We start from the raw sequence: 23,083 nt of genomic DNA on the forward strand, positions 1-23,083 counted from the left end.
TAGAAAGAAATTGAATTTAGAAGATTAGAAATAAATTTAGAGCGTGTTTAGTCATGGATGGTTGAAAATCGAAAGAATTAATGAATCCGTGTTATTAGGGTAACAACAAAAGGAGGAAGAAAAAGAAAAGAAAAGAAAGAAACGTAGTGTGTTGTGTTGGGTAAGGTGGAATGGAAAGAAAGGAAAGAAGAAAGAACTCGGTTTCCACTGTGTAATCCAATATCCATCCAACTTTAATATTATTCTAAAAGTGCCTTCCAACTTTCAACTGTGAACTTTCAACTCACAACAAAACAAAAAGCTAAAACCAGCAAATTGAATCGCATTCACATCACTGTCACTACCACCATCGTCATCATCAACCACAACAACTACAACAAAGCAAACTGCTTCTCTACGCTCATCCACCCCCCTTTCTTCACTTCTTTCTCTCGCAACTTCCAGATTCAAGGTTCCTTTTTTCCTCCTTTTTCAATCCAAAATTGTACTTTTGCTGCTGTTGTTGAATCAGTTTTGACTTTGATTCTTGGTTTTGTTTATTTGTTCTTTTGGGTGTGTCTGTGGGGGTCCTATCGTATTTCTGTCACTGGGTCGGTGGGAACATGTGGGGAAAGGGAAAAAATCGTTTTTTTTTGGGATTATCCAAAAAGACTGTGTTTTGACCATGTTCCTTGCTTCCCAGAAGAGTGTTTTTGAAATGCATAGGGAATTGTTTGATTACAATGCGCTGGATAGGTATTCTGGCTTTTGATTTCGTTGGTTTTGGATATGATATCCTTGTGTGTGTATTTTGTGTGCGCTCTTGAAGAAACCTAGAAGTTATGGAAAGGCTTGATGGTATGGAAAATCAGATGGTTTTGGAAGGTTTGTTGTGAAATCGGGATTGTTGGGAAATGCTTCAGTTTTCTGAAATTTGTGACTGGTGGCTTCACTTTTGAAACATTTTTGTCTTGTTTGTTAAATTCTCGAGTTAACTCCTTAATTTGTGAACTCTTAAGAGTTTATGGTTCTGATCAGAGAAAATGAGTTAAGTTGCAAATGAAACTACTTTTAGATGAGCTTAAGTAATGTCATTCTTAGGGTGAACAAGCGAGGGAACAAGCTTGAAATTGATTGAAAATTTTGCCCCCCATTGAACTGAAAATGACAGTGTTGTACTAGGGTTCAAATGATTTCAATATTTTACCTCTTTTTCAAATATTTTCAATTTTGGAACATATGTTTTGATAAATTTATATATGATTTTTTCATTTATATGGTTTGATCTTATTCAGTGCTAATAATGTACCATCCAACTTTATTATTGTTATTTGCTACTTGTCTTTTTGATGAAGTGGAAATTTTAATTCTTGCCATGTTAAGTGTATTATGCTATGCATATGTATCATTAATAGTTTTCTATATGGAGTTTTATACTAGGTAAGTATTCCAAGCATATATGTTTGGGAGCCCATAAGTTTTCTTCGACTCACAAGTTTGACAATGATGCGTTTAGGTTTAAATTTTACTTTCAGTACTGCAGTTTCTCTGATAGTTCCTTTACTTGAAGTTGGATTAGTTATGATCAACCTTTTCATCTGATTTATCCTTTACTTGCTTAACAAACGAACTATTGAGTTATTTTTGTTTTCTTTTCTTTTATTGGTGTTTCCTATTTAATGAAAATTGAATGCTGCTTCTATACTTGAATGGGTGTTAAAGTTTTAATTCCGATCAGCTATTACTTTGTGGTGGATTGTTAGCTGAGTGTTGTTTATTTTCTTCTTTGGACAGACATAGCAATTGATGTGCCTTGAGTTATTCTGGTGAAGAATAGTAGTACCTTGTTTTTCATGTCTGATAAAACGAGATCCTTATTTGGCAAAGCTTTTGATCTTTAGTAAAGTAGAAACACAAAACAGAGACATAAGAGGTGAACGAATAAAATGGAAACTACAAGGCGGTGGTTTAGTAAGTTCAAGGGAAATGATAAAATGAAGTCTGCAAAAGAAACTACAGGCGTGACCAAAGAAGGGCCAAAGCCCCCAACAAATGAAGAACCGCCTTCAAATGTAACCAAACAGAAGGTTGAAGCTGCAAAGCAGTACATAGAAAATCATTACAAGAAGCAGATGCAAAGCCTGCAGGAGAGGAAGGAAAGGTATCTTTACTTCAAATTATATATTTTAGGCCATGATGACAATTCAATCTAGTGTTCTTGATGAGTTCTGTACATATGAAGTAATTTTCTAGCATGCTTATTGTCATCTCTGAGCTGGTTGAAATGTGTTTTCCTTACTGCTGCTGCTTTTTTTTTTTGCCAAGCAAGCTCTCTTCCAACTGATTCTGGAATATAGTTTTGCGTGAGATCTTCTCTAATGGTCTCTGAAGTGACGTGTTATTATGTGCTAATAGCTAACGGAAATGGAGATTGTTTTAAGTCTTTAATAAGACCTGAATTAATGTTTTTTTTTTTTTTGCAGACGTAATATGCTAGAAAAGAAGTTGGCAGATGCCGAAGTGTCTGAGGAAGAGCAGCACAACTTGCTTCAGTATTTAGAGAAAAAGGAGAGGGAGTACATGCGGCTTCAGAGACATAAGATGGGGGCTGATGATTTTGAGCCGCTGACTATGATTGGAAAGGGTGCATTTGGAGAGGTATACACTATCTTTATATGTATTTAAATGAAACTATCTTTATATATCCAAGTAAAACCATCTTTATGTATGACCTTAATAATTTTTATATTAACAGATGTTGGCAATAATATTATAGTAGTAAGTGTTGTTAAAATTGTGATTTAACTCGTTGACTTGTACAATTCTACGAATTTTGGCCCCTAGAGCGAGCTAACTTGCAGTTGCAGCCAGGTCAGATTGCTTCTGGATTGTGATCACAGGATCAATGACCTTGAACGAGAGTTTCCACTTTTCTGTTAGGTTCCAAAAACTTATAATATTAGTCTCTGCCATTCTATTCTGCGAGTGCAACAAAGCCATCTTTCTCTCACCCTCTATTTTCCTAGGTGGATAGCCTTGACTTTTGACTTTTATCCTTCAGCATTAATGCTAGAACAGGGTGTTGGTCGGATCCATGACGGCAATTGTCCCTATTCTTAATTGCAGCTATCATCGCTGTTCTGGCTGTAGGTTGTTTTGTTGGCTCAGCAGACGCAAAAGGCTGAATGATGAAATATTATTGGAATGATAAATTTTATTGTCTTTTTTTGTTTCTATTAGAATTAGGGAGTAGAAATGATGTCTGAGAACTCTTTTTTTAGGGTAATAGGTTGTAATGAACTGAAATTGGCAATAGTTAGCCTGAAACGGGTACATGCAATATGTATGGTGATTTTCTAATTTATGTTTCATAATTGAATGAATTTCGGTTTTCTGATTTATATATCGTAATTGCCATTACTTTTTCTTTCTTTTCAAATTTAAATGTGCTGTTTTTAATCAACTGAAAGGAAAGAAGGTTAATTGTATTCACATTTATCGGCTATTTCTTATTAATATTTATGGTTATGATTTTCCAATTTAAGATAGTTTAATGTTTTGCTTTAGAGGGTGTTTTCTTTACAATATTTTTTTGTATGCATATACATGTGTGTATCAGTATAATTTTTCCTTTTAGGTAGGTCCTATGTAAAATCTTGAGTAGATTGCATTGAGTACTGTTACCTCCAGTGACTAAAAGGAGTTGACTGATATGTATATGTGGTGGCTGGTGATGTTGACTGCAATTTGAAACCATAAACTCTGATTACAAGTTTATAACTCTCTTTGACAATCAAATCAGTTTTGTTCTTCTCTTTTTTCATTGCTTTTCCTGATATTTGGAGGTAGAATTGCTAATCATATTGAATAATGACACTCATATTAGTTATTTAACTTTGCTATATTAACAGGAACTGAAATTTACTATTAATGTTTGATGGGAATTTATGGAACTAGCCTTGATTGCAGTGAGATTAGTATAAGAAAGAAGCAAGTAGAAACTGCAAAAAGAAAATCTACTGAGAATGCTCTCTGCTCAGTGACAAAAATCACCCTCCTCACTTGCTCCTCACCCCCATCATATCCATGTCATCTGCATGATTTCCCCATATCTTCCTCTCCAATCCCCTCGTCACCGTTGTCCATTCTGTTAGTCCCCATGCACTGTTTCTGTAATAGAATTCTCCTTCTCAATTATACCCTTAACCCCTTCTTTCTCATGAAAAAAAGTTGGAGACCCAGCTGCCATTGGCCCATCGTTTTTATATTTCACTTGTTTCTATTACACATGTTAGAAATTTTCAGATTAAGGATATAACTATGGTATGCTAGGGAGAAGTGGTCTTTCAAAGTGGGATATTGGTATTTCAAAATTCGTAGTGGTGATGAAGTTTAAAATCAAGAACCTTCAATTTAACGATTTAAAGAACCATTGTATTTTGACATTGTGCTGGTTTAAACTCTATAGGATTGCTGAATTATATGAATTATTTTAGTTGCAAAGAAAACTCTAGTTTGTGTTATGCATATTAGCTGTTTCCACCATTGAGTAGCATGTGAAGTTTTATGAAGGATTTGGCTTGGAGACATAGTGCTGTTATTGCATAGCTTCTTTGGCAAGTAATGAGTATTTTTTTGAAACTCTGATTTTTATATAAACTTATCTAATGATTTTTTACAATGTTGCAATTCCACCTATTCATAGGTTAGAGTCTGCCGGGAGAAGGCTACTGGTCATGTATATGCTATGAAGAAGCTTAAGAAATCTGAGATGCTTCGTCGTGGCCAGGTATTGAAATGATCACATTGTTAGAGTAAATTGTGTTTTCTTAAACTTATTGGATACTTTTTCAGGTTGAACATGTCAAAGCTGAGAGAAACCTGCTTGCTGAAGTTGACAGCAATTGCATTGTTAAACTTTATTGTTCCTTTCAAGATGAGGAATATTTATATCTCATAATGGAGTATCTACCTGGTGGAGATATGATGACATTGCTGATGCGGAAGGATATACTGACAGAAGATGAAGCCAGATTCTATGTTGGGGAGACTGTCCTAGCCATAGAGTCCATTCATAAACATAATTATATTCATAGGTAAACTCAAAGTTGTAAACAATAATGTCAAATGATGTAAAACTGTAGTATCCTTTTATGACATGGATCACCGGTACTTAGAGTGGTCTTCTTTTGGATCTATAAATACTTTTCATAGTTTGAATTTTAAATGCATTCCAGAGATATCAAGCCTGACAACTTGCTGCTAGATAGAAATGGTCACATGAAGTTATCAGATTTTGGATTATGTAAACCACTAGACTGCAGTAATCTTCAAGAAAAGGACTTTTCTGTTGGAAATAACCGAAGTGGAGCCCTCCAAAGTGATGGACGTCCAGTGGCTCCTAAACGAACTCAACAGGAACAACTGCAGCATTGGCAGAAAAATCGACGAATGCTTGTAAGACCCTCAGTATTAGTTTTCACATACATTTATGATCATTTTAATTCCTTGTTTAATTTCAAGCCAGAACCATTTCTAGGATTAAATAAACAATTAATTGTTAATTACTTACAGGTTTTGGATGCTGATATGTTTATTTTTATAGGCATGTTTTAGGTGGATATGAAAGTGATACACCACCTCTCATTAGGAAAGTGTATGTAAGAAGATAGAGGAACAAAAATAACGATAGGGATACAAATACAGTTGGAACTAACTCGGAGCAATTAGAGTAGTTATAACTAACTGGAATACATTTTTAATGAACTAAGAGTAGTTATAGTTTTAATTAACTGTTCAGTAGTTAGTAGTATAAATAGGAGGTTGATCAAAGAAGGGAAGCTGTGGTTGTAGTGTATATTGGGAAAGTTTTTGGCACTCTTGAAATTTACATCATTTCCTCTTGGGTTTAAGGATGACAACACTCTTGAATTTTACATAAGAGGGTCAAATAAAAATTGGATAAAATAAATATAGAAAAATAGTAAAAATGATCAAATGTGTGCCTTAGAAAAAAGTTACTAAACTAAGGGTCAAAGTGTTACAAAAAGGTTAACCAGTTCATACAAGAATCCAAAATTCCTTAACAAATGTCCCTCCTTTAAAGGCCAACACCTGGCAGCTCGGTGAATTTGGGGCTCCTCTTCGTAGGAGTAGGAGGCTCAACAAGGTTTGAACTCGAGACATTGGTTTTGTTGTAAGGCTCTACTACCATTCTTATGAAAAGGTTAACCTGTTCATACAAGGATCCAAAATTCCTTAACAGAAAGAAAGTTAATATAAGTTTGTTGGGTTACCTAATAAACTAAAGTTATTTTAGTAATTTAAAATGCAGATGGGTACGAGGCCATTTATTAGGATGAGGATTGGATGAATATGTAAAATACCCATTCCCGTCCCTATACCCAATTTAGAGAATAAGGTATTATGCATATTCATACTTGTACCCACTCACTGCAGAGATTTCCTATCAAAATTTGGACAGGTTCGAACAATACCTATAGGGACAAGTTCATTTGTCATTTGGAGAAAGGATCCCCCAGTAGAAAATTGTATTCTTTTTGTAATCTTGTTTGAATCTCTAAATCTTTTACCAATTACTAGTTCATCCTATCAACTTGTATTGGAGGTGGTTAGTCAAACAGAACAAGGCATTTATGATGAAATCCAAAAGTGGATTCAAAAGTGAACAGTATGGAGAAAATCTAGCATGAATTACAAAGGCAGGCCACAGAAGATGACAAATAGTGCAGAACATGGATATAACCATGCGATAGGTGTTGGACCAGTCGAAGGAGCTGCGCAAGGGAACAATGGGATCTAACTGAAATATATTTGGAAATAGATAGGATGAAGGAGCTATACTAGAAAAGGGTAACTACAGAGGGCAGGTCAAACTAGAAAAACTTGAAGAAGCAAAGTATTTGGAAAAGAGAAGCTATGTTTAAGGTGGGATGAAAATTTTTAATATCTACATGACTGCAAGATCAAGCAATTCTGGATTATGTTGAATTTGAATTTTGGTCCCAATACCTTAATAATATGAAATTATTGGGTGGTCTTTCACCAAAATCAGGGACTGATGTTAATGATAGGGATCAAAATTCAAAAGGTTGAATGTATAGGCGCACATATCCAATAAACAAACTCTAAAGGGGTACCAAGTGCATGGGACTCGCACCAAGTTACTATATTTTTTTTTTGTCATATTTTGGTTAAGTGTTCATTTTAATATGCTTTGGCTTGATGGGGCTATTAAAATATCTATAAAATATCTTTATGGACCTTTGGTGGAGAGAATGTAGTTTTGTTTGGTCATTTATGCTATTTTATTTGAACTAGAAGTGTATATCTAAGTCTTAGTATAAACAGGGGTTAGTGCCCTGTCTTTTGGAAGATATCATTCGCACTATATGTCAATATACATTTTTGTTATTTGAAGTCTCATTCTTCCTTCAGTTTAACATGTAAATTGTTGAACACTTGATTTTGCCTCAATTTTAAGCCTTTCTTTCTTTGCAATAACGCAGGCCTATTCTACAGTTGGAACACCTGATTATATTGCTCCAGAAGTTCTGCTGAAGAAAGGATATGGCGTGGAATGTGATTGGTATTAGATAATATGTCTTCTCCTTCTCCATTCAAAATTCTACCCAAGGCCCCCCAATTTCTTGTGAACTTTTTATTGTTTCAGTTCATTCTGATGTCATGTGGATTCTTCCAGGTGGTCTCTAGGAGCTATAATGTATGAAATGCTTGTGGGGTATCCACCCTTTTACTCAGATGAACCAATGTTGACTTGTAGAAAGGTAACATGCAGAAGCACTCTTAATGGATTCCATTCCAATTCATCATGCATTTTGTATGAATTGGATTATGCCATGTATGATTTTGAGTCCATTCTGTTCTGCAAGGTTTAAGTGTTTCTCATGGCAATTAGAGTGAAATATTATACATTTCAATAGAATAGATGTATGCACCTGTGCTTTGTAAATGCCTGAGTATTTAAACCATACAATGTAACTATTATTTTGAAGAATTATCTGCTTACTGTTTTACAGAAAATTTCAAGAGTCTTGAACGACATTACCTGTAGCTAAGCATGCAACTTGGTTTAGTAGAAAAATGTGATTGCATATTTTTTAGGTAAATGTAATCTAACAGAGGGAATACAGTTCAGAAAGGCTTGGAAATATTGAATTTGCAAGGAGGCTGCAATTATTGAGTATGAACAAGTTTAAGAAAAAACAATAGGATTTCCTGATTTAGACAATTGTTTCTTTCTCATGATATTTTCTTTCTCCCTTCTTATAGTTTCTTGTTACATGGAAATAATTTGTATCATGCTTTAGTTGCTAGTTATGGCATTTTGTTATTTATAGTAATAGATGAAAATTGACAGTTATCCACTATTTATAATGATCCGAGTTGATTGCTTTTATGGCTTCCTCTTTTTGTAACATTTTTTTTCTTCGTCAATTATAATTGTATCATACATCACCTTCAATATGCAGATAGTAAATTGGAGAACTAATTTGAAATTTCCAGAAGAAGCTAAACTTTCAGTAGAGGCAAAAGATCTTATTTGTAGACTCCTGTGTAATGTAGAGCAGAGGCTTGGAACCAAAGGAGCCTATGAAATAAAGGTGTTGTGGTGTGTTCTTTGCTAAATTTTACAATCTACTTTACAATACAGTTGTACATTAACAAATAAGTGGTTGAGGATTTTGTCCAGGCCCATCCATGGTTCAAAGGCATCGAATGGGACAAACTGTACAAAATGAAAGCTGCTTTCATACCTGAGGTCAATGATGAATTAGATACTCAAAACTTTGAGAAGTTTGAAGAGGTATGTTAGGTGTCTTGGTGTTCATGGATATAGAAGAATTCATTAATTTTTTTGCCACCAATGTCACGCTCTTTTTGTTCTACCAATGATGTGTAGGTAGACAAGCAAACTGTAGCTTGCTCAAAAGCAGGGCCCTGGAGAAAGGTTGGTTCTTGTTATTTACATTTTGTATATAGTTGGTCTACAAGAGCTGCTGTAATTGTACCATTTGTTAATGTCATTGATGTGGATTGGGCCATTAGATTTGATATTTAGGATTTTTATTCTCGCAATTAGTGTCTTTGTCCTGGGATTTTTTATTGTTACTTTGATTAAGGGATCTTATTCTGTTTTGGATATCTTATTCCAACTTAGAATAGAAATAGTTTATTAAGTTTCTGGATATTGGGTTATAAATAGACCTCTGGGATATATATTTGATTAGATATGCTTTTTGATTAATATACTATATTGAATTTCGGAATTTCCTTCATTCACCGTGTACATATTGAAATCTAGGTTTATGAGGAGTGTACTCTGCCAAGTTCAAATTACACATAATCAGATTATTTTGGGTTATTCATCACAAATAAAGCTGCTAGAATGAGTTTATCTCTCTATTATTTTATGTATCTATCTATCCATTGATCTATCTATTATAAATTTTTGATTAGTTTCTCATGTGATGAAACATCTTGACAATTTAACTTGTATGTAATTGAGAAAATAAGGTGCTTAGAATTGGTTTGAGTAATTTCCAGAAGGTTGATTCATTATCTTTGGAATCTGCTATTATGCTTGTAGCAGATTGCCACTAAAAACATTTGGTTTGCCAATGAATTTACATTGGATGACCCTGGAATTTAACAAAAATTGTTAATGGTAACTCCTATTACAATTTCCTCTTGATTTGAAAATCATGAACCATTAGCTTTACAAGGACCATCGTTAAAGCCCAGGCTGTTACTTAGTTGTGTCGTTTTTGCTGCAGATGCTGCCATCTAAAGATGTTAACTTCGTTGGGTACACATACAAGAATTTGGAAATCGTAAATGATCATGAAATACCAGGAATTGGTATTTACAAATCTCTCTCTCTCTCTCTCTCTCTCTCTCTCTCTCTATCTATCTATCTATATATATGTGTGTGTGTGTACCTATGTATATATCTACATGTGTCATAACTGTTCTACTATGTAACTTTTCATTTCATTTTCATCATTTTCTTTCCAGAACAAAAACATTCCTGTTTGATGTTTTCTTTGTTGTGTTTTAAAGATTCTTTTGACCATTTAATCTAATTGAATGTTTGATTCTCTTGTTAATTTAATTTGATTCCAAAGTTGTATAATTGATATTTCATTAACTATTTGTTTTATTGCCATGCAATTAAATGAAGCAGATATGTTTCTAAAGATTGTCTTATTCCCGTGTTATATATATATATATATATATATATATATATATATATATATATATATATATATATATATATGGTTTCCTGGATGAGATAATAACTAACTTTGGATCTTGATGCGTTGAGCAATTTTAATTTTGATTTACCATAATTTTTTGGTGAGATCATGCGGGTGAAGCTGGCCCAGTGTAAATAGAGCATTTCTTTCTTTTTTATTTTTTCACTTTATAGCGATCACTGTTCGATTCATCACTGCATTTCTCCTCACAAGTATTTTTTTTTGTGTACATTATCAGCTGAATTGAAGAAGAAGAGCACAAAACCTAAAAGACCATCTATTAAGGCCCTATTTGGTAAGAATATGTTATTCTTTTTGAGATATTTGTCTTTCTATATATCCAGTGAAGTATAAGTGATACTGAATGATTCCATTCTAGAACTGCATATACTTCTTCCTTCTACTTTGTATCACAGGCAGTTCCTTCTTACATATTACAAGACTATATTTTACGTTGTCTTAAAAGGAAATAGATAAAGATATAGAAAAATAGGGGAAAGTAAACCTCAACCATATGATTTTTAACAAAATTTCACCTTCCCTTTTTTTCTCTCAAATCCAAATTATGCAGTTTCTAAGATATATGCATAGAAAAACTCATTATGGCCCTTCAAAGTTTTTATTTTTTTTGCTGTGCACAGATCCTACCTTAGATCCCTTTACTTTAAAAATTTGTAATTTGGATGTTTCCAAAGCCAACTGAAGAATAACATCAACGTGGAACTCCAAAACCGGAGAAAAACCACGATCGTTGTTTAATGACAACCAGAAAATAACTCTGAAAATTTTTGACAGCCTTTTTAGTTGCAATTAAGGCCAATAAAATTCCAAGTTTTCCCCTAATGTAGTAGGGAAATGACTCGGGATTTAATCCGAGGAAATGGTATCAAGTTTTTAGATTATATGGTTTATCCTTGCTAAGAAAAAATGCAATGGGGGAATAAAATAAAATGTAAAATGAAATGCAAATTTTTAAGCATAACTCAAACTCACAAAACCGGTTTATAAAACGAGATTTTCACCCACTTATGTACTCCTAAACTGATCTTATCATTAGTCAATGTGGGACTTCTAACACAATCCCATCATGCTGAGGCATGTACATCTCATGCGTAAGACTAAACATCAAATGGTGGTCCGATAACGGATGAAACAATATGTTCAATAAATAACAAATTTTCCGATAGCAGGTGACATAATAGGTTGAATAAACAACAAATTTCATTAGGATAGATTTTAACCTATGACTTTAATACCATATTGAATATAACAAAAACTGTACGAGATTAATCTCCCTTGTGTAGAAAATACACACAGTTACTGTATTTATAATAAAAGAAATATGGACTAAGTCCACAATATAAATAAAAAATAATAACAAAGTAATTATTGAAGATAAAAGATAAATATAAGATATCTAATAATCTTATATATCTAACACAATCGATAACCCCAAAACTAAGCTGAAATGTAGAATCATCACTCAAACAACTAAAGATTACTTACAGTCTATAAAAAATCTTGTTATGCGTGATAAACTAAAAACACTATGCAAAGAATTAAACTAGCTAGGGTATCCATACCTATATACAAGAAAGTTGCTCCTAGAATTAACTACTAGATGTAGAAATTGCAACGAATTAAAAATTTATAATGGCTGTTACTAGAACAATCCTAAAACAGAGACTTTGAAATTTAGAACTGAACTAGAAAACTGAAACTGCAAACTAAAACTATCTCAGTAACTGGACACATTAAATTCTTCTGCACTGAAGAAGACATCTTGAGAATTCGTGCCCACTTTGGGGTCAAATGGTTTCCGAAAAGAAAGCAGCTATATGTGCAGAATCAGAATTCAATGCATTCAATACACCATCACAGAATAATACTCCTAATCATAAATCCCTAAAAACCAGAGAATTAAAGCATGAATGAAACACTGAATATAAGAAAACCATGCACATTGACAACTCTCCTATGTTTTATGACCCCCAAGTATACCCACACTCTTTCAAAGCAAAAATTTAACCCAAACCTTACAACACTCTACTACAAGAGTATAAGAAAAGTCAAATACAAAGTATTTTTGAATTGGGAACTAAAACCTTGAACCTAGAGTCCATTATATAGTTACTAAAACTCACGTCATTGTTTATCTTAGGTGATGTGGGTCTTTCCAAGATGTAACACCAACTCTTGTGTCCCAATAGTGGACGAGATGAACACTGAATCACTTCAGATAATGTGTGTATATAAAAAATGCTTTAGAAACTGCCATAAAGCAGATTATTAAGTGGTTTTAGAAGTTCACAAGTCACGATAATTTCCTCATGCAGTTGCTGTTACTTTGTCACTATATCTTCTGGTTTGGCTTGACAGAGTCTCTAATAAATTAGTTTTATTGTGATACAGAGGATGAATCAGCTGTGGCTGCGAATCAACCTGTCAGAGGGAGCTTCTTAAACCTCTTACCTCCTCAAATGGAAGTTCCTGAAAAAAGTGAATCACAGTGATCTATACCAATATTTTTTACAGGATATGTTGAAGACCATGGACACAAACAAATGTGGATGTCTACTGATTGTTCATTTTCTCACATTCTTTTGTTAGATTGGAGTTGATAGATTTGGAAGCCAGCAGATCCTGAAATCTCTGGTTTTGGATGGCTGATTTTTTTGGCTGACTGGTTTTGCGTAGAAAAATGTTATAAGGTGTATATTCCTCAATTCACCTTCTATCAAACTTCAATATGTTAAATATCATAGTTTCTTTTTCCTGTAATTATGTTACTGTTGAAGTTGAATTTCTGACAAAGATGTGCAATTCACACATTTTTGTACAATTTATAGATTTTGATTGGTTTGTAGGTTAACAATTTCTGTTATCTGACATTAGGGTCCAAATATACTGCGGAAATCATGCCTTATGTTAGAATAATTAGCTTGTGTGTTTGTTAGCTGTGTGTGAGTTGTGTATTAGTTGGGTATGAGTTGTGTGTGAGTGTTTTCCATTTTAATCTTAGTTGTCTTCTATTGTTATAATCCTATAAATAAAGGATGAACAAGGGTGAAAAAGCTCTTCACTTATCTAACACAGATCCACTTGTCTTTGTTTTTAATTTCTGTATGGTATTAGAACAATTGTTTGAGTCTCTTCCAGCTGTCTTTGTTGTCCATTGATGCTTAAAAATTTCATCTTTTTTGAAGTACCTCAATAAGAAGTCTTGCTCTCCAAATATCAGATATTTCCAATGTCTTTAGTTGTTTTCCATTGTTTACCACTGTTGTTCGCAATCAACCATTGTCTGTCGCTACAGTTTAGTCTGACGACTAACAAATCTGGATCGTCTCCTTGAGCGACAACCAACCCTGCAATAATCAGGACGAACATCCTATTCATGTGCTTCCACACACGGACAGCCTCAGGTGCGTGTTGTCATGCGCCACCTTCCTAGTTTCGAAATCACATCACGCCACTACCCGTTGTTTTGTTGCACCTCTCTCTGTGTTTTAACCCTGCATAGTAGCCACACCAGAACAAAAGTCGTGCAATCTCGCATTAGCTTTTCGTGACACCCTTCCAAGTATTCATTGCGAGGGATCGTGAATTCGTCCTTACGCCAACCCCTTTTGACCTAGGATGCATCAACCATGGGAAACAATTGGGAACACGAGTTGATTCTTCATCACCCTCTTTATGAAGCCCTGAAATCGAAAAATTTCCAAATTTCTTTTTGTTTTCGTTATGCAATTGTGGAACACGGGTTGATTCTTCATCACCCTCTTTATGCTAGTTAAGTATCACTAATAGAAGTCCCCTAGGTATGTTCAACCAAAGGCTTACAACACAATCCAGCCATGGTTACTCGTGGTGTTCTGGTTTCTGCCCCACCACTTGCTTTCATCTTTTATTTTCTTGTGCACCACCGCTAGGTCTTTCTATATGCTCTTTTTGTGAACATTCACATGACTAAATTGTTTAGACATGTTTTCTCAAAATTAGTCCTAGTTGATTTGGCCCTTTGTTCATGGTAACTATTAAAACAAGTTGAATCCCAAAAGTATGCAGGGCCTTCAGGAGTGGTAGTATTGGGAATAGTTTCTCACTAAAACATAGTGAAGCTTTTGGGTTACTACTGTGACGATGTGGAGTTTCTCCTTGTGTACGAAACATGCGAAAGAGAAGCTTGGAGACTCATCTATTATTGGAGAAATAATAACACATAACCTTTGTCTTGGGACACTCGACTGAAAATAAATATTGGTGCAACTCAGGGTCTATTTTATCTTGCTACAAATTATCTATATCAGTTTCCAACAAGGAATTTCACCAAGTCATGGGTTGAAGGTTAGTCATGACGTAAGGGGGAGGTGTTTCTGGTGAGATTCATAATTTCAGCAAAAATCTCACAAATCCCTTTTAAATCTATTTTTAGGTGCTTTGATTAATAAAGGAGACCATTCTTTTAAGGTTTAATTACTCGAGTATTTCCAATTTTACAGTAGAGTGTCTATTTGGTCCTCGCTTTTAAAAAAATTTAACTTCGTCCACAATTTGGTTTAATGTGCATCAATTAAGTCCATTTCCTTAATTTTCATGTAACAGTGTTAACAATGTGGTGATGTGACAAAATAGAGTAGAGATGTGGCAAAACACATTTGCAACATGTAGCCCACTACGCCTTTTGAGTGCCTGGGTCTTCTGGTTTTGCAGGTTGGTGATGCAGATGGCTCGTTAAAGGTTTGAACTGCGCGAAGAAGAAAGGGATTCACGATTAGGGTTCCATGGCAATTTGGGGATTTAGGTTTTTGGTTTTTCGATTTGGGATTTTGAGGTTTTGATTGGTGGTTCAAATAAATTTTGTTGTGTTCTCTGTGTTTACAAGTGCGAAGAGAAGGAAAAGGAAGACACAATGGTTAGCGAGGGTGATGTCGCGATCTGGTGGAGAAGACGAACATGGTTGATGCGTGAGGAAGCACAAAGGAGTTCACGATTTAGGATTTATTCGTGGAAACGTGATTTGGTGGTTCACGGTGGGTTTGGGTTCAATTTGAGTTTTTGTGGTGATGGCATGGAAGTTTTGTGATGGCCGACGTTGCAGTGATGGCCAATGTCGCAGTGATGGTGAAAGGATTCTCGGTTTAGGTTTCTTGGTGAAGAAATTTAGTAAGTTTTTGTTTCTTTGATTTGTGATGAAGGTGATTGAAATTTTTGGGTTTCTGTAGGTATTGGGTGGTTGAACAAAGAAGATAATGGTGACAAATGGAGGAGATGCTCTCGTGGTCTCACGATTGGGTTTGCATTCCCTCTGGTTTTGTTTTTGAGTTTCTACTGGTTTTTATGGTTACTTGTAGGTTAGAGGTTGTTGTGGTTTAGGTACAGTGGTTGTTTCTGGGTTTTTAGGTTGATGATGGTTGGTTGTGGAGTTTGGGTGATGTTTGGGATTACAATGATAAAGGTTGAACAACATGATGACTTCACGATTTTCGACACGGTGGATGTTGGTGGCACGTGGTTGTCAGTGACGTGGTATATAGGAGAATTAGGGTTTTTTATTTTTGGTGATGAGGGTGGAGATGACGTGGCACATATCATGATATGCGCGTTCTGATTAGTCCATCGTGCTGGGATAAAGAAAAAATGATTTGGATTTAATGTTACTGTATTTATCTTTTTTTATTTAGTATATTTTTACGCGTGTTTTGCCATATCATCACAATGTTTTGTCACATCACCACATTGTTAACATGGTTACTTGAAAATTAACGGAATAGACTTGATTGATGCACATTAAACCAATTATGGATGAAGTTGATACTTTTTTAAAAGTGAGAACCAAGTAGATACTCTACTCTAAAACTGGGGACTACCCGAGTAATTAAACCTTCTTTTAAATTCCATTTTCACAGTTTGTCATCGATGTGCCGTCATTTCTGAAGTTTGCCGTGAGGGGGAGTATGTTTCAGTGACTGTAGGCCCCCTGCAATTTATCGCTTTTAGCGACTACAAACCTCATCCTTACTGGATGACAATCTAGTCCCTACAGTTTTTCGCTGTTTATTATTGCTGGTTGATGGAAATCTCTTTTGTCAAAGTCATTTTATTTGAAGTTTCATGGTGCTAGTTGAAGTTTCGCGATGTTCCACTACTATCCGATATTATTCTCCATAAGCTGTTGTTAGTTGTTCATCAATTTGTGTTTGCACTTTTGCTATCCGTTAACCACTATCATTTGTTTGCTGCACATTCTTGAAAACAAGTTATATATTTCAGGAGGAATCTCTTTGGCTACGCTAGTTTGAGAGTCCAATTTGGTTTATAGATATTCTCTCAATAGTCTAAAGTATACATGGATCTTGATCTAAACCGAAGTTCCCATATCTATTGTCTCATTCAAGACAAGTTGATTTTGTTGGATCAAATGACCAACTTATATATATATATATATATATATATATATATATATATATATATATATATATATATATATATATATATATATATATATATATATATATATATATATATATATATATATATATATATATATATATATTGACCAAGTTCCTAAAGAGATCTTAAATTGAGTTTATGTATTCAAAGCTTGGTTCATATAATATGTATGCTCCAACTTGAGGAAGAGTGTTAGAATAATTAGCTTCTGTGTGAGTTGTGTATGAGTGTTTTTCATTTTAATTTTAGTTGCCTTCTATTGTTATAATCCTATAAAAAAAAAGGATGAAGAAGGGTGAAAAAGCTCTTCACTCGTCTAATACAGGTTCATTTCTCTCTGCTTTTAATCTCAATATCATATCATTTATGTTGCACCATGTTCACATGTTAAGAGAATGGTACCAATAAGTGTAACTAAAAAATTTGGATAACTGGAGAATGAGTCTAAAAATTGATTGAACTGGTCATGGATTTGTAAAATCAGTGAAAATTGGTTAGGAAGCAGGTTCTTAATATGAAAAACATTTTTTTTTTGTAGTTGATTTTTTGGAAGAGATTAGTATTTGCTAATAGAGTTTATTTATTGCTCAACTAAAATATAATATACTAAATTTATTGGTTTTCATTTATAGCTTAATTTTGTCATATGTTATGATTAATGATATTTTATTTTTGGGTAAAATTTAAATTTTATGAATTTATGCATGTTATTTTATTTTTATTTTGGTATTGTTTTAGTATATTTATTAATAAAATAAAATAATAATATTGTATTTAAACTGGTACAGTTTCCATATGATATTGTAGAACATTTTATTGATAGTTGTCACATTAAAACAATTTTGAATGTCAAATTTATAACGGATGAAATTGGTTTAATTTGATCTAGTTTACGTATTATTTTTATGTTTTAATTTATAATACATTTTTTTTATCTAATAAGGGAATCCAATTAAATCACAAGCATTTTGTATCATTTCCTTATTTCTTTTGAATTATGGTTGACGAAAATTATTTTATATTAATAACTTTCTATATGATTTTTAAGAAATTATGAATTCATTTTGAAATGTTAGCTAAAATATACACTCATAGTGCATCTATATTTGCATTTTTATTTTATTAAAATATTATTTTAAGAAATTTATACTTTTGTTATTATAATTGAATATGTTGTAGCGTCAATTCCAATTTTTTATTGTTTTTGAAAGTTAACTAAGTCTTATATAACTTATTTTGGAGTCTTTTTAACTGTTCTAACGGTGTGTTGATCAATATAAATTAACCACTATGTAATATCAACGGGATAATAAAAAATAATTTCAGTGATTAAATTTTATTTACCAGTCAAATTAAAAAGTTTCAGTGATTAAAAAAAATCAAAGAGTTTGGTAGCATTTCTTTTTCGTCATAAAACTTATGTCTACTTCAAGATTTTCTTTTACCATTGAATGAAAAACCCCTTTTCCAAAAACGCAACGTGGCTAAATAGAAGCCCAAAATCTAACCCAACACACCAAAAAAAAAAAGAGAACACAGGAAAAAACACAGCACAAACAATCCTCGTTGCAATCAAATCCAGAACACAACACAGAGCAGAGGAAAGTGTTCCAATTTCAACTCTCATCAGATCCCATTGAACAATCAATTGCATCGCCACTGGTACGTTTTATCACGTGTTTTTTCATTCCTGTTCTTCCAAAACCCAACAATGTTAGAGCTTCTCGAATCTGTCCCTAGTTTTCTCTGTGTCAGATTTCACCTTCAAAACATATTGGTGGTTACGATTCGCGTGCAATGCAAACTGACCACTTCTTCTTTCTTCCCAGACTTTGCAGACGCATGAGACCCATCGCGTTTATTTGTCTTTCTTGGGTTTCCACAATTCCCCATAATACGCTGTTTTTATTTTTTATTTTTGTGTAAAATTATTGTTCGGATTTTATGTTGAGAGAAAATTTGAATTTTTCTTTGTGGGTTGTTTTTTTTTTCTCTCTTTTTAGGAACAAACTTAGATACAGCCCCGTAGTTGCTTTTGGCACTGTTTTTTTCAATCAGAAGGGAATTAGAGTTTTATCTTGATAATTTTAGTGATTAAGGTTTGCTTTAAAGGTGAACATAGTTAACAGAGATAAAACTCCAATTGTTATGAGTACTTATGAAACTGCATCTAAGTTTTGTCCTTGTTTATGTTATTTTATTTGATTGTGCTGAATAGGGTTTGATTATGAGTAATTGTAATTGGTAATTTTAATTCATGTGTTCATGTTATTGGCTAGTCCCTTAGTCAATAGTAAATTTTATTTGATTATGTATAGTTGTGGACGATTTGATTAACCCAAAATATTTTGTTCTAAAACTTGGAATTAATGTCAGGTAAGGCAAGCATGAGGGGAATTCTTTCACTAAGGACAGCCTTGGTTCAACATCGTAGTGAGAAATTGGGTCTTGGTTTAAGACAATTTAGCACTCAGGGTGCTTCTACTCCGACTTCACCACAGCCGCCACCACCTCCTCCACCACCAGAAAAAACCCATTTTGGTGGCCTTAAGGATGAGGACAGGATATTTACTAACTTATACGGGCTACATGACCCTTTTCTGAAAGGTGCCATGAAACGTGGTGATTGGTATCGAACGAAAGATCTGGTAATCAAGGGTACTGATTGGATTGTTAATGAAATGAAAAAGTCTGGCCTCCGTGGGCGTGGTGGTGCTGGTTTCCCTTCGGGCCTCAAATGGTCATTCATGCCCAAAGTATCTGATGGCCGCCCTTCCTATCTTGTTGTTAATGCTGATGAAAGTGAACCTGGAACTTGCAAAGACAGGGAAATCATGCGACATGACCCACATAAGCTGTTAGAAGGTTGCTTAATTGCTGGAGTGGGAATGCGGGCTACTGCTGCTTACATCTACATCAGGGGTGAATATGTGAATGAACGTAAGAATCTTGAAAAGGCTAGGCAAGAGGCTTATGCATCTGGTTTATTGGGTAAGAATGCTTGTGGCTCAGGCTATGATTTTGATGTTCATATCCACTTTGGTGCTGGAGCTTATATTTGTGGTGAGGAGACAGCCCTCTTGGAGAGTCTTGAAGGGAAACAAGGTAAACCAAGATTGAAGCCACCTTTCCCAGCCAATGCTGGGTTGTATGGTTGTCCTACCACTGTTACAAATGTGGAGACTGTGGCTGTTTCTCCAACCATTCTAAGGCGTGGGCCTGAATGGTTTGCCAGTTTTGGTAGGAAGAACAATGCTGGGACAAAGCTGTATTGTGTGTCAGGGCATGTGAACAAGCCTTGCACCGTTGAAGAGGAAATGAGTATTCCGCTGAAGGAGTTGATAGAGAGGCACTGTGGAGGTGTCAGAGGAGGATGGGATAATTTACTTGCAGTGATTCCAGGAGGGTCGTCTGTTCCTCTGCTTCCAAAGAGTATATGTGATGATGTCTTGATGGATTATGACGCGTTAAAGGCTGTCCAGTCTGGGTTGGGAACTGCAGCTGTAATTGTGATGGATAAATCTACTGATGTTGTGGATGCTATTGCAAGGCTTTCTTACTTCTACAAGCATGAAAGCTGTGGGCAGTGCACCCCATGCAGGGAGGGAACTGGCTGGCTTTGGACGATCATGGAAAGAATGAAAGTTGGCAATGCCAAGCTAGAAGAAATTGATATGCTTCAGGAGTTAACTAAACAAATTGAGGGTCATACAATTTGTGCTTTGGGTGATGCTGCTGCATGGCCAGTACAGGGTCTTATCAGGCATTTCAGGCCCGAGCTTGAGAGAAGGATTAGAGAGAACGCTGAAAGGGAGCTGCTGCAGGCCACTGGTTAGGCTATTACTAAGGTTGTTTCTTAACTTGGTTACCTTTCTTTACCCTTTTAATCATTTAAAGAAACATCTCTTTATCAGACTTTTCCATGTTTTATGTTTGATCAAGCTTGGAAATGCTAGATAAACACAAGGTTAAATAGATAAAAAAATATATTTTCTTTCAAATTTTTGTTGTGAACAACTAGATGTTTGGAGAGGCACAAGAGAGGCATGATTAGACCCAGGAGAATTGCATATACAAACCAGATAGTTCTCTTTATATATTTTTTGGATTAAATCTGAATAACTTTAGAACAGAGATCTGATCAAACAACAAAGGAAGAACACAGGACAAAGTCTCTCACAGAATGACCTTTCTCAATAAACAATACACTGGTCTAACCCCCAACACAGGCATTTTCTCTTTCAAACACATTCCCTACCAATTTTGAATGCAGAAACTGTTATGCCACGTATATATATAGTAACACCACACAAATCCATAACTTCCCGAGGACACAAATAGTACACCAACAAATACTTCAGATACATAACTTCCTAAACAATAACCTAAAGACGCATCAGATACGTATTCAGAGCTAGCACGAACTTAAATGCATACTAATGTGTCCTAGAATTGAACTTTAGTAGTATGTTATTCCTGAAGTGATAAATGTCGGACATCTACATATTGCTGAAAGCTATTTTCAGGATGTTGCTTGTTAAATTAACTAGCTTAGAGAAAGTTCTAGTGTTTGGCTAATAAAAGCAGATTTTTTTTGTTCATATATTTTGATAAAAACAAAAATTTTTGTTTGTAGAAAGTTGTGACCCTAATTCCAAGTAAATTGCACTCCCCTCCCTTGAGAGATAAATCTGTTGGATACTTTGGTTCATTTTAGTGTAAGCAGGCTTATGGGAGATTTGATAAATCTTGGGAACTTTAGAAGATGAAATGAAAATTATGGGTAAACTTTCAAACCAGCGGGATTTTAAAAATGTCATCCAATATTATGAAGTCCTCAAATCAATAAGAAAGATGTTAACAATTAATCAACATCTTGATGGTGACATTGAAAGTTGTGGAGAATGGAGAACTATCTCTAACTAGTAGGTCTATTCATAGTTGGTTTCCACTAATAAGTAGCTTGTTTTCTAGTTGCTATTGTGCTTCTATCCAATAGCTGCAAATATCTAATCTCATACTCAAGATGTCCAATTTTCAAAGTGAGGGAGTGTATAGGACATCTCAAATTAACTAAAGATATAGTCAAATTCTAGTATATAAATAGGTATAAATTTTATTTTACAAGTCGATTTTGTTAGGATGAGTCATGTTTAAAGTTCACTTTCTAAGATTAGGTTTGATTTATGCAACATTTAGTTCTCATTGAAATATATTGCTGAAAGAATTATGTTTATGTTGTATGCTCTATTAGCAATATGAATTTGAATATTCAAAGTTATTTGAAGATATCAGGATGACAAATTATGATGGATTTGCCTCATAACTTAAGAAAACATAAAGTTTGAAAGTAAAGGTTTATCTACCCTTAATTTGTATTAAATAACGTGTAAACTTAGCCCACATAGTATGAAGAGTGTACATGAACCTTTACTTTATCACTTCATATATTTTTGTCTGAGACCAATTATCCCATTATAATTTCTTTGTCCGTGGTGGAGTTCAATATGGTTTCTTTTTTACGTTTTTTCTTATTGTATAGTTAGTTTTTAACCCGTGAGATTGAGATGCTTCTGACTTGCAAGGTTAACCTGAAAGCAATGCTAGGTTTATATCTTTATTTTATAAATCTTGACACACGTCTTTTGCATGACATTGCTACAGATTGATTCCATCTTAATATAAAAAATATGAAAGAACATTTATAGTTAAATATCAACATTAACTATGGTGTGCAATGGAGGATGTTTGATTATATGATGTTTGAGGCCTGACCACTCTTTACATATGAACTGTATTATATGTAGGGGTATGACTGTCTGGTGGATAGCAAGAATCAGAATAAGACATTACCAGTCATTTTGGAAAGATAGGTGGCTCAGGTTACTGTAGCTTTATCGCTACTTCTATTTACTTTTTTTATGCTGTAGCAGTTATTTGCTGGACCATACCTGGGAAACCATTTGGGAGAGTTTAAACTGTGTACCTGCTTGTCATTTGACACATTTTCCTGTAATTTGTTAATAATATCTGTATACTGTATTAATTTTGAGAAACAATTCATGCTTACGCATGTCATCAGTGAATCATGAGGTATCATGTCCACCGGATAACCAAAACTTTGATCTTTGATTGGATTATTCATTTGGATTAACTTTTTTAGAGGAACATGTTATTCAACAACCATTCTCAACTTGCTTGTATGAAGTCTGTTGATTTATATGCATGGACTAAAACATGTCCATATATACTTTGGTACTTTTCGGCTAGAATTATAATCCAGGCACCGAGGTCATTTCCTTATTTCTTTTACATGCAAAAGACATATTTGACTTCTATGAAATACTCCT

At 34.3% G+C, this 23,083-nt stretch overlaps 2 protein-coding genes across 3 annotated transcripts; both read left to right on the top strand.

Moving 5' to 3' along the window:
* The first annotated feature begins 164 nt into the window (after nucleotides 1–164).
* LOC108326332 (uncharacterized) lies at nucleotides 165–13,122 on the top strand. Of its 2 annotated transcripts, none has more exons than XM_017559779.2 (14): nucleotides 165–451; nucleotides 1,774–2,140; nucleotides 2,463–2,637; nucleotides 4,685–4,768; nucleotides 4,834–5,075; nucleotides 5,217–5,436; nucleotides 7,509–7,588; nucleotides 7,703–7,787; nucleotides 8,493–8,624; nucleotides 8,714–8,827; nucleotides 8,924–8,971; nucleotides 9,798–9,882; nucleotides 10,519–10,575; nucleotides 12,693–13,122. In XM_017559779.2, exons 2-14 carry the CDS (start codon nucleotides 1,926–1,928, stop codon nucleotides 12,791–12,793), a joined length of 1,638 nt encoding a protein of 545 aa, XP_017415268.1. In that variant the 5' UTR covers nucleotides 165–451; nucleotides 1,774–1,925; the 3' UTR covers nucleotides 12,794–13,122. The 2 variants fall into 2 exon arrangements, with proteins under 2 accessions (XP_017415268.1, XP_052731446.1); XM_052875486.1 differs by having other exon boundaries at nucleotides 1,881–2,140.
* A 5,115-nt stretch (nucleotides 13,123–18,237) lies between these two features.
* On the top strand, nucleotides 18,238–22,843 carry LOC108326190 (NADH dehydrogenase [ubiquinone] flavoprotein 1, mitochondrial). Its single transcript, XM_017559532.2, has 3 exons — nucleotides 18,238–18,395; nucleotides 19,110–20,581; nucleotides 22,541–22,843. The coding sequence occupies exon 2, from the start codon at nucleotides 19,121–19,123 to the stop codon at nucleotides 20,567–20,569; it is 1,449 nt and encodes a 482-aa protein (XP_017415021.1). The 5' UTR covers nucleotides 18,238–18,395; nucleotides 19,110–19,120; the 3' UTR covers nucleotides 20,570–20,581; nucleotides 22,541–22,843.
* The last annotated feature ends 240 nt before the right edge of the window (nucleotides 22,844–23,083 follow it).

Source organism: Vigna angularis, chromosome 3 (genome assembly GCF_016808095.1).
Source record: "Vigna angularis cultivar LongXiaoDou No.4 chromosome 3, ASM1680809v1, whole genome shotgun sequence".
NCBI classification, from domain to species: Eukaryota; Viridiplantae; Streptophyta; class Magnoliopsida; order Fabales; family Fabaceae; genus Vigna; species Vigna angularis.

What these genes read in the sequence shown, in the direction of transcription:
- LOC108326332 (XM_017559779.2), top strand. Translation starts at nt 1,926, where the DNA reads ATGGAAACTACAAGGCGGTGGTTTAGTAAGTTCAAGGGAAATGATAAA. An exon ending in AGAAAAATCGACGAATGCTT is followed by an intron (nt 5,437 to 7,508) that starts GTAAGACCCTCA and finishes GCAATAACGCAG; the next exon opens with GCCTATTCTACAGTTGGAAC. An exon ending in AAGGAGCCTATGAAATAAAG is followed by an intron (nt 8,625 to 8,713) that starts GTGTTGTGGTGT and finishes GATTTTGTCCAG; the next exon opens with GCCCATCCATGGTTCAAAGG.
- LOC108326190 (XM_017559532.2), top strand. Translation starts at nt 19,121, where the DNA reads ATGAGGGGAATTCTTTCACTAAGGACAGCCTTGGTTCAACATCGTAGT.